This window comes from Macrosteles quadrilineatus, unplaced genomic scaffold, assembly GCF_028750875.1.
Source record: "Macrosteles quadrilineatus isolate MER2022 unplaced genomic scaffold, UCM_ALF_1.0 Scaffold_4__1_contigs__length_99947679, whole genome shotgun sequence".
In the NCBI taxonomy this organism is placed as follows: domain Eukaryota; kingdom Metazoa; phylum Arthropoda; class Insecta; order Hemiptera; family Cicadellidae; genus Macrosteles; species Macrosteles quadrilineatus.
In genome coordinates, this window is record NW_026542597.1 from 72,741,660 (window position 1) to 72,758,309 (window position 16,650).

The following is a 16,650-nucleotide window of genomic DNA, read 5'->3' on the forward strand; positions in this document are numbered from 1 at the left end:
AGAAAGTTAGATGCATCACATTTTACTACAAGCATATAAAAGCAGCATTTCAATTTACTGTACAATATATTTTACTGACAGTATATTTTACTAACAGTATATTTTACTTTGTGCAGTATATTTTACTGAAGACCCGAAATGTTGTGTATTGTTTTTTACATTTGTGATGGAAAATGTCCGCAATAAACCTTTTGAACAACAATATTTTACTGTATATTATACTGTACTGTATATTTTTACATTCCAATTAGTTTATATATACTGGAAAAGGTATAGACTATGCATCGTAGTAAACTCAATGATGATGAAAATTTAATTCAATTGACAATATATTTTAAGGTTGGAACTGATTTCTTAGTAAAAATCGGCGGACCATGTTAGAATAGGGGAACATACAGCTAATGTCACACTCCAGTTTATTCCTTTCCATCCTAGAAATTCATTTTCAACTACATCAGCTATACTACCAATGTATTACAATTACTTTTGCTGTAGTATGAGAAATAAAATATTCTGGCCATTTTAGTGTTTAGGTGGGAGGAACATTTAGATATTTTAAATTATTTAAGTAATTTAGAACAATATTGAGATGACATATTTTGTAGTATAAATGACAGAAAGAGACCATTGAAACGTAAGAAGAGGTGGCAGAAGACTTTTAAACCCTTTGAGGTCAATTTTTTTTTCTTTTTTCTGCGAGTATAGGTTGCCATTTTCGAGCAGTCGGGGAAATGGCTGGCGGCGACCTATACTCCCTATACTCGCCATTCGACCACAAAGGGCTACCACACTAGCAAATCTAATTCCAATAGATTTTTTGCAAAAGAGGATTTTAGAAGAGAAAACATGTTTAGAGTAGCCTATGCTATTTTTTGTATATTACCCGGGGACCGAGCCATGGCTCGGTATGGAAACTTGTGTTATCCTAATAAATAATTTTGGCTTTTATTATTTAAGTTTCAGTGGAATTTCAATGTATTATGATGGAAATGCCAACTCTGCAATCCAACACATTAATTTATTCATCTTACACATTTCTTACTTTGTAAATAAATAAAACAAATTTATTATACAACAAAACATAAAACAATGTCCTCAAAGGAATACTGTAAAAATAATTTACTAGCCAGATTTCCTTTTACAATTATTCCTATGCCACTTGATATTCAGGCATTTCAACTTTTATCTCATTTTCTAGTTGAGCAGTTACATCAAAATTGGACGATTCCATATTTTCTTTATCAGATGACTGGACCTCTTGGCTTCTATATGCACAAATTGATATACACGGATTAGAATGTTTTCCCTCCATCTTATGTAGTTCCCCGGCTTTTTGAAGGGTTGCCTCCTTATCTTTGAGCCAGTTTTTCTGCGCCTCCAAGATACATTCTGAGGTGCAGAGTCTCATCCAAGCCACTGCCTCTTCTGCTGATAGTCTGAAGTGTTTGACTAAATAAGCTCCTGCCAGACACCCGGCTCTGCCCAAATATTCACGGCAGTGGATCAGGACGACACCTTCACACTCTTCAGTTAGCTCAAGGAAGGCTTCCAAAACCTGGAGTACAAAATATAGCCACAGAGTATATTTGCCAAAGTATTATGTTGAAACACATTTCAACATAAGTTTTTTAACTACTGATTTCTGGATTTGATTTGAGTTTAGTGAGTGGAATATATTTTTCCACTTTGACTTGTGGATTTGACTATAGTGAGTAGAGACATTTCATCCTCTTTGACTTGTGGATTTGACTAGTTAGTATAGAAGACATTTCATGCCCTTTGACTTGTAAACTGGACTATAGTGAGTAGAAGATATTTCATCCCCTTTGACTATAGTAAGGAGAAGACATTTCATCCCCTTTGACTTGTGGACTTGACTATAGGGAGTAGAATACATTTCATCCTCTTTGACTGTGAATTTGACTATAGAGTGAAAATTTAAAAACGTACGTTTTCATGTCCCTGGCCTTTTACTTCGAAGATACTGGATTTGTAGTTTATTATTATGTGTTTTAATATTTTTTGGGACGGGGGCAACATGTTACACACATTTATTTGGTTTTAAATAGGTTCTAGGTATTTTTTTCGTATTTTTAAAGTCCCGAAATTCACGACCATGACTTGTCCCTAGGGTACATTTTCCAACTTTCACGCTGTTTTTAGACTAATTATTCATGCCGAAAGATATAAAGCCATATTTTTATGTCATCAATGGTTATTAAACTTACAAAAAAGGAGCATATTATAATTTTATTGTCATTGCAAACTGACTACCATGACAAAATAAGTCTGTCCCTTGATTTGGCGTCACGACCATTTGGGAAAAATTTCCTACTTTGGAGCACGACAGTGGCAAGCCTGGCGTCGATGGAGTCAGTTGGTTTTAGAGACTAGTTCGGGGTGTACGTCAGGATTGTAGTGCCGGTCGTTTCGAGTTGAAAGGAGGAATTACAAGATTAATAAAGGAAAGATTGTGTTTTTTGTAATTTTGGTGTGTCCATGACCGTACGTAGTCATTCGATGAAGTAGACATGGTGTTAATTTTTGTTTATAAGATATTGCAATTGCTAGAATAATCTAGAAGTCCACCTTGTATCCTCGAACATGAGGTGCAGGGCTACCGCCAGAACAGAGCCAAATAACACGTAATTTCACGACCAAAGTTTCACGACCATCGCAGGTTTTTTCACGACCAATCCAGCCTTATGGATTATAGTGTGTTTGGTCGTGACAATAACTTTAATATAATTGTAAATTGAACAGTTTAGTTCAATTGAAACACATATTTTTATTATAACTAACAGTATAATTGAAGGATTGTTTAGAAAGATTTAGATTATTTCAGAAAATTCACGACCATACTGCCTGGTCCCTGACCATCACGTTTATGATTTCTATCATACAAATTTCAAAAATTAAAATATCGTCATATTTCAATGTTTTATACACAAAAGAAGCATACCTCTATACAAACATAACGATTTTTCGGGTCTCAGGTAAGTTTTTTCGGAGTTATACAAACTTAAAAAGATTTTATTGGCTTTTTCAATTTTTTTGAGGTTTTTTATTTTTTTCTAGAAAGACCAAATATACCAAAGTCTCAGTGACCTTTTTATTGTATAATGGTCATAAAAGTAAATTAGTTTATAGCAAAACATAGTTATACAAATAATATTTAACTATTTTTAATATTCATTTTATATAAACGTGTGTTATGGTTGTGACAGGATTTTGTGTTTTTCCACTAAAGATGCTTTTTTTTTAAAAAAAACTACCAAAGATATTGCGTTACCATGGACATTTTATGAAACTTAAAATGTTAATGAAATAAAAAAAATAATAAACGTATTGAAAAAAGGGGAAAAAAATTTGCAAAGTGCTTTTTCTGAAAACGTACGTTTTTAAATTTTCACTCTATAGTGAGTAGAAGACATATTTCATCCCCTTTGACTTTTAATGTGTTATGGTCCTTATAATTCTAAAAAAAATAGTGCCCCCATTGCTGCAACAATTACGGTTCAACAGTTATTGTAAATTTTGAGATTTTTGCCTAAAATATCATAGTTACTCCCACCACTTACCCATGATAAAAGTTGTTGACAAGCTTGTGGGAGAAAGTATGCGTCAGAATGCTGATAGGCCTACCGTTTAGGCTTTTTTATTTGAGGCATAAAAGATGCTATAAATTAACAATTAATAAATTGTACCTCGATCCAGTCCAGCTCAGCTTGCTTGAAAAGTTGGTGCAATATTATAGTACTGTTGCTGGATTGATTAATTTAGCCTACTTTCATTTTCATTCTAAAAAAGCTACAAACTTAAACTATGGGGAACGGTATGTCTACAAGCCTCCATAGGCAAATCTATAGTGATTACATCTACATCCAAAGTCGTCTACAGTCTCTTTGTTGATGGATAGCTTTCATCATTAGACATTGAGGATCTCTAATAATAACGAACAAACATATTTTAGATCCCAAAGAAGTTGGATAAGTCTATTAAATCAATCAACAAATCAAAATTATGAAAATGAAACTTTTGAGAATGATAACAGAACTATGCCTTGAGAAATCATGAAGGTGCAATAGTTGGTTTTAGTAGAGGGGTTGTGCTGTCTTTTTTGGATCAACTAGCTTTTTAATATTTGTTTATAACCATACTTCCTGCAAAAATTGCCAAAGTTATTTTTTCAGTTTACCCTATAAATTTAACTCACAAATATTGCATATAATTTTAAACTATACACTGTAGCTACCCTAAATGGACTGGGGGAGCTAGCTAGCGTAGTGGTTAGAGCGCGGGACTTCAGTCCCTGAGGTCCTGGGTTTGATCCCCGCCAAGTCACCAATGGATTTGATCTAAGTGATAATGCCGCAACCCCTAGGTCTAGCCTGAAGTAATGAGAAAAACAATCTCAGGCTCGTGCCTAGCGTCCCATGACAAAAAAAAAAGAGAAAAAAAACTATAACTGGACTATAGACCAATGATATCCAAGTGTCTAACCTCATCTGTCGGAATGGAACCTGCAATGTTGATGTCATAGTGTGGATAATCAGCTCCAACAAATGGATTGGCGTCATACTTGACATGGCAGATCCTGATGATCGTCTGCACCTCCATGTAGCGGAATATCTTGATGTAACGCCGAGGAGACAAGTATCTCTCATTGGAGGCATCCAGTGGTCCATTGAACATCAACAATTTGTTTGGGACAATCCAGTTAAGTTTGACATCATCCATGTTGTAAAAGTCTTCAGCATTAAAACTATAAAAGTTGATGAATCCAAACGAGATTGCCTTTTCCATGGCTTTCAGAAAGTCTATCGGACTGGGTAATGAATGCGTAGAAAGTTTGTCAGCAACCTGTTCTGGACTCATTTGGAGACGTGTCATTGCATACGCTCCAATCAAAACTGCACCGTTTCGTCTTTTTCTTTCACTACCTGAAGTGTAGTTCACGATAATTTTTTCCTTGTATTTTTCCTGGGTCAGTTTTTTGTTTAACACATTAATGAATTTGAAGATTGTTCCTAGGCTTATCCGGCTTACAATTTCAGAATTTTCATCTCCAGTAAAATCGTCATTGGTGGTAAAAAAATGCAAATTCTTTGTCCCTTCTGGAATTTTGTTTTGGTAGTAAGTAATGAAATACAACCTGTTTTTTATGAATTCTGAAACCCCTAGGATGTCTGGGTCCGTAAGATCTTCTGGTAGAAAACTAGTCATTTTGGGGGAAAAATTAAAAGTAACAACAAATTTTTGTTTTGGGTACTTTATTTGTTCAGCTGTTGAGCAAAAATATAGTTCAGAAGCTAAAGTTCCACCTTCCACTGCCTTAAGAATTTAATTTATGCTTGGAGTAAATGTTAAACTCAATGCTATACAAAGTGAATTTGTGCACAGCTTGATTAAAAACTCCTATCTGTACATTACATTTTTTATACATTCTTTATGGTTTATTTATTTTTTCACATGTTAACACTTTTAAGGGAAAGCGGTCCAAACTCATTAAAGTTTTGATCCTTTGTTGATCAGAATTATATATTTTGTTTACTTATGAAACAGTTTGTACACACGTCTCCAAGTATGTAGTGTGTTATATTGTTGGTGAATCAGAAGCCTACATTCATTAAGTCTTTTATTATTCTTTTAATAAACACCTTCAAGCCTTGTAAAGAAAACTTTTTTCACTCTACCTAAAATGGTTATTGATCAAATTAATTCAAACTGGTTGAATATATTTGCATCGATTTTAACTCACAATGATGCTGCAGCTCATCTTTTGAGTTTCGCTTGATTAAATGTTGGTGTCTTGGACTGAAATCTGTAATTGACATCAGCGCATTCTGTCGAGGCTCATCAATTCAATTCAATATTTCTTTATTCATTAAAGCACAAAGTACATGAATAGTGTCATTCTCTTACATGTTTTCATATTACAATGCTCTTATATTTTATAGATACAAAGTTCTTAAAATCTAACATAAGTTTATACGTATTAAAAATTAACGCTCCTTCTATAATTTTAAAGTTCATCAACGGTTCAACTATAAAATTCAACTATACATTCATTTTAATTCTGGCTTCAGGTTTGCCATGTGAATTGGATTGAATGTGTCAATGATAAAACATAAATAACCTCAAAAGGCAATAATAAAACCTTCAGTATCCAATAGCATAGATAAATTATACTCTCTTAGCCAATCGTCAATAACAAAACAATAGCTCTTGGATTTGTCATCCTTTCGGATCACCTGAAGATAATTCCAAATACAAATTTTTTTTCAACAGTCACCTGACAAAGTGGGCTTCCTTTCATTCATTATAGTACAGAAAGTTGCTAATTGCTGCATTTACTTACTTTTGCCGCAATCTTTTTCTATTGTCGACAAAACCAGTGTCCAAAACAAAAAACACAAAACAGACTGCTTTTATTATGCACATAATCCGTGTACGATTGGAAATAGGTTGTTAAGAGAAGGAAGGATACACAACCAACACACCTGAATAAAAAGTCCTAGGAGGTCAATAGAACAGACAAAGTTACACATTATAGGTACTGATATTTTGCTCCTTTAAGGGACTTCTTCAGAGGTATAGAAGGTAGAATGGCAGTTACAGTTCTGGCAGAACTGTAACTCAGATGAGTTAGTTGTGTATCCTTCCTTTCTCCTTAACAATAATTCTAAAGCCAAGTTGCTTTTCTTCCTTTAAAAATACTTTGAATTAGGTTGGCAACACTTAAAGATGATCCAGCTGTTACAGTGTACCCTATGTGGTTCAACCTTTAATATAACATAACCTAAAACGTGTTGTTTACTGTTTGAAAGACTAATTATTTGTATGCTTTATAACAACTGTAGGAAACATATAATGTGAAACACAAGTAAAAATTGTCTTTGCTGCACTCGGGAAAAATTCCACACTCGCCTGCGGCTAGTGCGTAAACATATCTCTCGTACGCAGCAAAGTGCCACTTTGCACAATAACTATTGTAAAGTGATAATATTTGTTTCCTGGACATTACAAAAATTAAATTCAACTACACTGTGCAAGTTGTTATGGGAAAAGGTAATTGAAAATACTCTCTATAAGGTATGCGTTTAATATACAACTATTGTACTTCATTGTAACACTTGAATTCATTGTAAACAGTTAAGACCTATTTTAGATGTAGTAGCCCCAAATATCAATAGAGAAGTTGTAGCCGTTCCCTCTCTGGGTTTTGAGGTGCAGACACAGCTTCCCCGTGTTAACTCCTCCCCAGGTGACGAAGGCGTAGCCTCCCTCCCCTGCTGGAATTCGGTCTGTCACGTTGAAGGCAGTAATGGAGAACTTGCGGTTGGTGTCGAACCCTGGGCGAGGGTAGCACACGTCATGTGACTGCACTCTGAACCAGGAACTTTTTAGTACTGGGTTGTCATGGATGATCAGGCTGGAAATGAAAAAAATAGAGGAGTTGAGATTGAGACGAAACTGGGCGTATTTTAACCAAAATATTAGTGAAGGATGAATGAGAGGAGTTGAACGGAGTGAGATGCCTTTGAAATATGAACAGCTGTTTCTTTAGAAAGGACCATTTTAATAGCCCAATGATTAAAGAGCTGGGTCCAACTTGGAACTATCACCAAGTTTTCGACTAAGGGATCTAACTAGATGATTGGTAGCTAGGTTGCTTTAAAGTATGAAACTAGATGAAAGTATGGAATGACATCATAAAAATATTGATGATTTAAAGAAAGGAAACACATCAATAAACTAAACTATTTGTTTTTTAAAACTCTTATAGATGGTTTGGAGAAGAATTGGGAAATTCTCATTTTTGGGGGCAAAAATGAGAAAAAGCAATTTTCCCCCCATAAAACCCTGTTCCCACGGTCCGAATCATTCTGGTTCGCGAACTCGTTTGAATGAACGTAGGTTTACATGTTTGTACAAAATGTCATCAAAATCGGATAATTTTTCCTCAAGTTATCGTGCTATAACATAATATACTCGTATATGAATTTGAACGATGGTGATTTGGCCTCTGGGGACATCAAAAGAAAAAAGTAAATCGGTCCCGGGTCCAGGTACCAGGGTCCATGAGACCTACGGTAGTACTGTAGCTTATTTCCTATATGAGAAATTCGCTCAAACCAATTAATTGATATTTGCACAGTTGTAAGTTTTGAAAATACCTTAATTTGAAAACTTATTTATGGTTACGAAATTGTTTATTTTGGATCACTACACTATCTTTTAGCGTTCAAGTAATAAAATGTACACCTTCTTAATAAGTCGGTACAGTATACGCAATCTTACTTTTGTAGATTTATTAGGAAAACTTGCGTACCGTTACCACTTTATTAGTAAATGGGTAGCTATTTTTCCAGTCTCCCTTTTGACACACAAAAATATTACATTTGAAGGCCTCACAAGGAGAAATAATAATTACATTTTAACCTTGTCTATACCACCTTGCCTCATAGACAGATGCTTCCCTCCTACAGAATATTAAAGAACAAACTAATATAACAAAGTTGACGCATAGTCCACTTGTTAGTCCCCGAGGAAATTGTATCTAATTGACATGAGACGGTTAACAGCTGTTTCACCATTCACCAGGTGACTCAACTCCAATCAGCTGTAGGCAATGACCTTGACTTGTAAACTTACTGTTCCGGGCCATCAAACTACATCTGTTCACCGTGAATGTACATGTTTGTTGTTTACAAGTTTGTGGCAGAATTATTCTATCCCACGTTCAAATCTAGGTTTCGTATATTTAATAATCAAACTTTACGCTACATAACAGTTTAAGTTTGACAACGAACAGTAAGAAAACAATCCTTATTTCCTTTGATGTTCAATAGGAAATTGTTGTATGGCTAGAGTAGAACCATTAAACGTTTAGATGGGACTTGTATCTTTCTCACATTAATTTATATTTCATGGCTATATGAGACCGGGAATTCATAACTTTTTAGGCTAACTCAAAAATTGGAATCTATTTCCTACTACTGAAAATTTACTGTTTTATTTTAATGTAGAAGACGAAGCCATAGAGGATTAAACCATAGATTTAACATACCGGTAATCCCTTAGATTAAACCTACCTGATGATGTCGCTGTGCTAACGAAATGCGTACTACAATAATTGGAATGACAGAAGGTAATACAGTATTACGCTACTCACAAATTGCCTTGTGCTTTTTGACTATGGAAAACGAACCAAACCGTATTGATTGGATTTGACGACACCAGCAATTATCTTTTTACTTAAAGAATGTATGCTGTTATACATTTAAAATCAAACTTCGCAAAAAAAATGAAAGCAACTTGATTAAGTAGTTGCAATAAGAATAAGGAGTTTTAACAAACAGTCTAGGTATAACAAATATAAGAAAACATAGTGGTTCCGATTACCCCCGAGAAACAACATTAGTGAGAGGATTGGTTATTATTAATATAAACTAGAGGTCGTCCAGTGGTCGAAAACTCGACCATAAATATGTAGTACAGACTTCTCTATTTTAACCCTACACTGAAAATAAAACATGTTATTAGGATTTTATCAATTTGATTTGATTTACTGTTTACGTTTTGTAGTTATTTCGTCACCAGCACGGCAACCCATAAGGTCCATTTAATTTTTTAAATTTTTTTTCCAAATTTTGGTATATTTTTAGCCTATTTTAATTTATAAAGGGATTTTGCATATCTTCAGGAAATATATTTTTAGTATGCGTAGGAAATATATTTTATCCCTGTGATGCACACGAGCTGAGAAAAAGGTTAAAGAAACATGCTTGCCTATTAATATATAGATCCTTGTAGACTAGAAGCATAGACTAACCAACACGAGTATGTTTTATCTATGCTAGAATATACCTAGCAACCCAGTACGGATTGGGCTAGTGTTTCACTGACAGATGATTAGGATTGACAGTAGGCTAATCAGTAATCACATGGGCTGAAGTATCTCCTAATTGGAATTGACATCAGTGACCACATGAGCTTATAGGCCAATCCCGCTCGAAAAAGCAACTGGATAATGACACCCGTTCGGGAAAGTTTTCACCGGGATATTCCGGCTATTGGATTTTACATTACTATTTATTTTATCTTTAAAGCACGCTCTATAGGCTACTGAAAAGTCGACGGTAAGAAGTCGAACAAAAAGGAGTATTAAAAAAATGATAACTCTAAGGAACTTGCTATGAGCTACTAAAAATGCTTTGGTAAAACGACTTTTATCTAGCTTTTTATGAAGCATATCTTACTTGTATTATAGCCTTTCTCAGAGGAGTTACCGAATTATTAAAAGATACACAGCAAACCTGCCGACTAAGCGAATTTCTATTTGTCTAAATTGATTTTCAATTAAATCCATTTAAATGATATTAGGGTTAGGAAATACCTAGGTTTGCTGCTACAAGGAAACTAATGAAGTGCTTTTTTTAAAAAAATATCGATAGCTTAGTATTAAATAAACAAATTTGCCAATTTAGATAAAATATATCCATAAACAAGCAAACTACATCATTTTACTATATTCTCCATAAGAATGTATGAGAATTTTAAATTTTAAATTTTTTTAAATTTTCTATTTTACCAATTATCTTACAAAAACACTTTGATATACTAAACTATTAGTTTTTTAGTTCTTAAAAAGGTCTAGAGATCAATTGGAATTTTTTTTATTTTGAGGGTCAAAAATGAGGAAAACCAATTTTTCCCCAATAAAAAACCCCCGTGAAACCCCGTTCCGCTAGTCCGATCATGCTGGTTTGCGAACTCAAATCGAATCAAAATCTCTTTATTCCTAAATAATGTTACATGTTGTTAAAATTGTGTATGTACAGGAAAAATAATTCCCAAGTAGACTATCCGTCTGTGTTTGGGAATGAGTTGCTAATACAGCTATACACAGGTCCATAAATATTCAGGAGTACTTAGACAATTAATGATGATAGTAAATAAAATATATATATATATTAACAAGATGAAAAGAAAACCTCATTCAAGTTTATCCCACCTTACACCTTTATACAAAATTTCATCAAAATCTGACAAAAATTACTCATGTTATCGCGTTCACGGAAATTCGCTAACAAATCACAGTGTTTTGTCATAAATATTTAGGATTACATTTTCAATGTGAAGCCATTTAGCCTTTTCCAGCATGCTTGATACAATTTTAATTTTCCAATAGAATATATATGACATTAAGGGCAACGTAGTATTCTAGTTGCGTCCTTACCATTTTCTACCACTACGCCTGGACCTTGATCGCAAATTCACTAGGGCCATGCTAAACCATTCCTCCTAGGCTGATAACATAAACACTATTTTCAGTACGAGAAGTGGCGTGCCCAGGATTTTGCACTGAGGGGTCGGCTAGCGGCTAGGACCTTTCCTGCCTGGGGGGTATTCCATACCCTCCAGCCAAGCGGGGGGCCTCCCCCGGGATTTTCAGGAATTTTGGAAAATACGGATTCAATATTGCTGATTTAGGCTATTAAAAAACTAACAACTTTACGTTCTATATGGCATTGAAAAGACAAAATATTCATCATAAGAAAATACAATGTTTTTAAGACATATAGGTAACCTGGTGTAGCAAATAACTGGACTCTCCTACCAGAGTAAACATGACAGAAATAGTTCAATGCAGCTCTTATCCGATTCGTTCCTCACTCCGAACAGTGTTGACTATGCAATAAGCTCAAAGTAGCTTATCAGATGTTTAACACACAAGCGGCTTTTGTTGTAAAGAAAGATGATAACAAGATATTACTAACTTTTAAGCCCCCGATTCCAGTCAATGACAGATTTAGTAGGATAATCTAAAATAAGCCCCACCAGTGTCTCATCCATATTAGAATTCATATTAGGAAATTCTTAGAGTAGTTTCTCAAATATGTCTCTCCTCCATTAATTTGACATGTTTAGCGGCTAATCGCTAGGTGTAAATACAGTTTTTTATGGTTTAAGTTTGGTTGTAATAGTATATTTCATCACTAGAGCCCAAAGTGACTCTTTTTGATCCGAGGCCAAGTTTTACGATCGAGGCGAAGCCGAGGTCGGAAGACGAGTGAGGGTTAAAAAGACACTTTTTGCCCGTGTGGTGAACTATATTTTTCGTCATATTGCATCATTAATTAACAAACAAAAGCTAGAAAACGAAATAATTGTTATGTAAAGATAACCTCTCAAAACGACTTCAAGCTTGTTTTCAATTCTGCTTTTGCAAATAAGCAGCTGTTTAGTAAGTGATTCAATCATTTCGTGTATTACGATTGTGTTACAGTACATCGTACATTATACCATCGATATGTCGAGCAATCGACAACAATATGCAAAATCCTTACCTAATAAATCAATCGATAAATAATTTCGATCGATAAGATTGCTACAATCGAAATCGTTTACAACAGCTGATTTTTACTCCCTATATACTAAACATTATTTTTACTCCCTTGGTACTTTAGAGCCACAACGTATGCATTAAAAGCGGCTGTTTTTGCTGCAGCATGACGAAAACACTTTATCAATTTAATGTAATCTATTTCGGATATTGTTGTCTCAATTGTAGATTTCTATTTTACTAGCACTAAATTCAGATTACATCTAACACTCAATAGATGACATTTGTTGACCTTGGATCACAGATTGTAAGGATTATGATGTAATTTTAGATGTTGTGATGTTTATTCAATGATAATGAATGTAACCACTTATATCCTGACACTTTATTTCAAACGTTTTCCCCAAAATGGTGTACCAAACTTACTTAGAAGATAGTTGATCAAAAAAATATATACCGCAATGAAAATTATTTATGTTTAAGATAAGGAATACATTACGCTACAATATGGATTCTCATTCTTTAATGTGCACTAAATAGACTTAAACCTGGATGTTCATGAGAGATTGTTTACAGTTCAAGTGTTATTAAAATGTTTTCTGTTTCAAAATGTTAAAATATTTGTCTCTAAAAGTTAATAACAATATTGTAGGCTATACAAGTCATCCCCGTCATCTATACTTACTGTAGTTTCCATCAGTTAACTTTATTTTTAACATTATCCTAATGATATTTTAAGAATATCCAATCTGTATGTTATTCTTCTTGTTTCAAACCGTTAGATGATACGATAGAGACGTGTTTCTTGGAACTATTACTGTAGATCCATTTGTGATAGATCAATCTGATTGTACTAGTCACTGTTTAATACGCTGACTTTTTAACCAAGTCGAACTGATAATGCCACTTATTGTAAGCTATCTTTATTTATGTCACGTCAAATATCTCATTCACAAAAATAAGAAAATATATTTTAAGACCCTAAATTTTACTAAGAACTTGAAAAATTGGCGACTAAGGGTCCATAAAGATGGGATGTCAACTTTATAATCCAATAGTCAATGGTTATATCCTACATAAATAGCCCACAACCGCTAATTAAGATTGCTGTGACAATCCATACAAAATGTAGCGGAAGGTATGGAGTAGGACTCATCACTTTTACCAGACGCCAGAGAAATCAGAGTTTAAACAATAAACATTAATGGGCGTTACAAAACTTACAGAAGGCGGAGAGTAGGTTAAACGCAAAACTGCCTAAAGGCTGACGAGTTTGTTAAATTAGATGAGTAATGTGTAATGAAAGCTTTGAAAACCTTTCGTTCAGTATTACCAACTTATTACATCAGTGAGTTGTTGTAGACAATATTAATTAAATATTCGTATTTATGACACACAGTTGTTAATTGGTAAACAGCGTATTTCAGACGTCCATAACTCCGAAAGGTTTTGGTATAACTCCAAAAAATTAAATATGACAAATAATGTTTAAACATACCTTGACGGACAATCCTTAACATGTATTGTAGAGACGCAGGCAAATGGAAATTTACGTAGTCTGCAGGTTTGCTGCGGCGAGGGAATAACTTTTTCTCCCAGTTGAAAAGCACGGGTACAGCAGCGAGTAATTGATATATTTGGAATGTGTTGCTAAATTTAAACCCATCGATGTAAAGAACTACTGAGTTGTCTAAACCTAATCATGGCCCAGACTCTGGTTCGAAGATTGGATTATCAAAAGACTTACAAACTAGATGTGTAGTAGTTTTAACGTTGGAAGTTATTTTTGTGGACTGTCCGACTGAAACCTGGGCTGTCGAGACGTTGTCGTGAAGTTCCAGTGAGCTGAAAACCTACCGTAGCTGTAGTAGGCCTATCCTCTTATGCCTCGTGGTTGAGAAGTTATAGACATTTTCTTTTCAACAGAATGTAGCTGGGTCGATCTCTACAGAAGCCCAGCAAATGTCTGAGATCAAAGGGCTTCTATACTGTGGTTCTAGTTAGGAAATTGCTAATCTTAGTCCATCACAAGGATACACAGATCAACTTACTCCATATTTGCTCCATCCAACTTACTCCATCCAACTTACTAATCATGTATTCAGATTCAGCGTATATTGAAATGCGAACTCAAGTGGGTGTGTTGTGAACTGATATTAAAGGTATTTGCCAAATAATCAATGTATGTCAAACCATGTTGTATAACTTCTCGCCTTAGAAGTTCTGTAAACGTTTCCCTTACCTAGTATCAGATGCGTAGCAACACTCCAACCCGTGAAACTCAATCGGAACTTCTGGCTCAACCTAGAGATAATAAAAGACGTGTGAACTATTACTGTTCCGGCTTTAGATAACGATTCCCACAAACTGAGATCTACTAGTTAGACGGTTTTTACATTTACCATCTAACTATTTACAAATTTTATATTTATACATTTACAAAATGTCTACTCACAAATCATTGTAGGGTGGGCGGCCCAGTCTGTGGCCCATGGTGATGTTGTGTCGTCCATCTTTGACATCGTATGATCTGCCTTCCGTTGCCAACACCAACAGCAACAAACACACAGCTGCGAACGTCTTATCACCTGTCAAGGTCGCCATCTTGGTTAACTCTGCGCTTATCAACGTCAACGCTGTAACTTATCCCTCTGGTTGTGAATCACTCAGTCATTTATCTTCTTACAATGTTGGTTTTGCTAAAAGGTATTTGGTATTTTCAGAAGTTTATCTTAACTAAGCCGCTTCTTGTGCAATAAAGATAAGTTTAAAGTGAAAATGTTATTCGCGAAGGAAAATTCCCTAGTGGGAAAGTGCTTATATGTGCAGCACTTAACTTTTTTTCGCAAGCTTATTACAAACGTTATTATCCATTGAAATTCAAATTAAACTCACTAAGGAATAGAACAATGGTCCCCTCGACGTTTTCCATACCAACACATGGAAATCGATTAGCAAAAGGAGCAAAACTATTCAAAGTTCACGTCTTTAAATAGTTCAATGTTGTGTTAGTTGTATGTGCATAACAAAGTTAAAAGCGTCATAGCCTTAAGAAACCTTTTCATATTTATATATTTGGTGCCATTGTTTATATTAAATAGAAAAATCGGTTTGAATTAGTAATAATGTTTCAACTCCTCTCGCATGCTGACTTAGAAGTGCGCTCTCATTGGTTCGTTTCGCAAATCTTTTACCAGAGATGTTAACTTTATAAGTAAACTGTCTCCGTTATTTTCCCAACGAGGTAACTATCTAAAATATTGGAGGTAAATTTTAGTGTAACCCTTTATTGAGTCATTTTATCACAGTTAACATAAATACTAAACCTATAGTTAAGCAGCTGGATTTTTCAATATAATTTTTAATCTAACTTGTGTAAAAAGAGTCACGAAGAAACACCGAACCGTGATTTTTTCCAAACAAACTATATGTAACCTAGTCATAACATCGTGGTTGAAACAGAGGTAGAAATAAATGCACACGCAAATTGGCGGGAAATTCACACGTATTCCCGCGCTTTTGGAACGTAACATTGTCAGAAACACTGTAACAGGGTGGATTAGCGTATACCTCGAGGGCAAATCTGTTTATGTTTATATCCCGGCAGCTGTTTAAACAGTTACGCAATGTTAACACTACCTTGCGGCTATCATATATTTTGCTGTGTTTGAATTAAAACTGAAAAAAATGGTACGTATTGAATATTGATGGCCAATAAACATTTGTCATGCCCACCTTTTTCCAATTTGTTAGTTTATAATCGTAGCAGTTAATTTTTTTTTGATGAAATGTCATTTTTAGTAATGGTTCACTTGTCAAAAGAGAATTGGCCAAACTATAATAGGTACATTTTTTTAAACTAAATCAACTAACTATATAAGTTATGCTCGACAGTATCATAATGTTATTTGGGAATTGGCTGCTCAGTCAGTAGCACGACATATTTTTTCTATTTAATTTTATTTTATTTTTATATTATTTTATTTTTATTTTTTTGCTAATTTTATTGGAATCTATGACGGAAAGGAGCGATGTCGTGTGTTCGTGTCTTGATGCTGTATATTGCAGTGTTGTTGTACAAACTAAAAAAAACTTTACACTTAAAAGTAAAAAAATAATATTCTTACAGATAAAATGTAAACCACCACAGTTTGCCTGTTTTTCGCAATAATTTGATTGGGCATTTTTGATTTCATACTATACTTTAAAATTTAAAAAAAACATAACACTTTCTTCCTTCCCTGCAGCAGCTAACCTATGAACTCGTCAACCTGAGGTTTATTCAATATGAAGTAAAT

The 16,650-nt window shown here is 34.4% G+C and overlaps 2 protein-coding genes across 2 annotated transcripts; both read right to left on the reverse strand.

Moving 5' to 3' along the window:
• Positions 1-1,104: 1,104 nt before the first annotated feature.
• LOC128993261 (dual specificity protein phosphatase CDC14AB-like) lies at positions 1,105-5,263 on the reverse strand. The gene is made up of 2 exons (XM_054417047.1): positions 4,504-5,263; positions 1,105-1,555 (listed from the first exon to the last, which is right to left on the reverse strand). Exons 1-2 carry the CDS (start codon positions 5,224-5,226, stop codon positions 1,151-1,153), a joined length of 1,128 nt encoding a protein of 375 aa, XP_054273022.1. The 5' UTR covers positions 5,227-5,263; the 3' UTR covers positions 1,105-1,150.
• A 1,826-nt stretch (positions 5,264-7,089) lies between these two features.
• On the reverse strand, positions 7,090-15,019 carry LOC128993407 (probable salivary secreted peptide). Its single transcript, XM_054417298.1, has 2 exons — positions 14,808-15,019; positions 7,090-7,435 (listed from the first exon to the last, which is right to left on the reverse strand). The coding sequence occupies exons 1-2, from the start codon at positions 14,954-14,956 to the stop codon at positions 7,168-7,170; spliced, it is 417 nt and encodes a 138-aa protein (XP_054273273.1). The 5' UTR covers positions 14,957-15,019; the 3' UTR covers positions 7,090-7,167.
• Positions 15,020-16,650: the final 1,631 nt, after the last annotated feature.

Bases quoted from the DNA above. Each gene is read 5' to 3' on its own strand.
- LOC128993261 (XM_054417047.1), bottom strand. From the start codon at position 5,226: ATGACTAGTTTTCTACCAGAAGATCTTACGGACCCAGACATCCTAGGG. The intron at 1,556-4,503 runs GTTAGACACTTG...TTTGTACTCCAG, and splicing joins GTTCCATTCCGACAGATGAG to GTTTTGGAAGCCTTCCTTGA.
- LOC128993407 (XM_054417298.1), bottom strand. From the start codon at position 14,956: ATGGCGACCTTGACAGGTGATAAGACGTTCGCAGCTGTGTGTTTGTTG. The intron at 7,436-14,807 runs GTGAGTAGACAT...TTTCATTTCCAG, and splicing joins CGCCCACCCTACAATGATTT to CCTGATCATCCATGACAACC.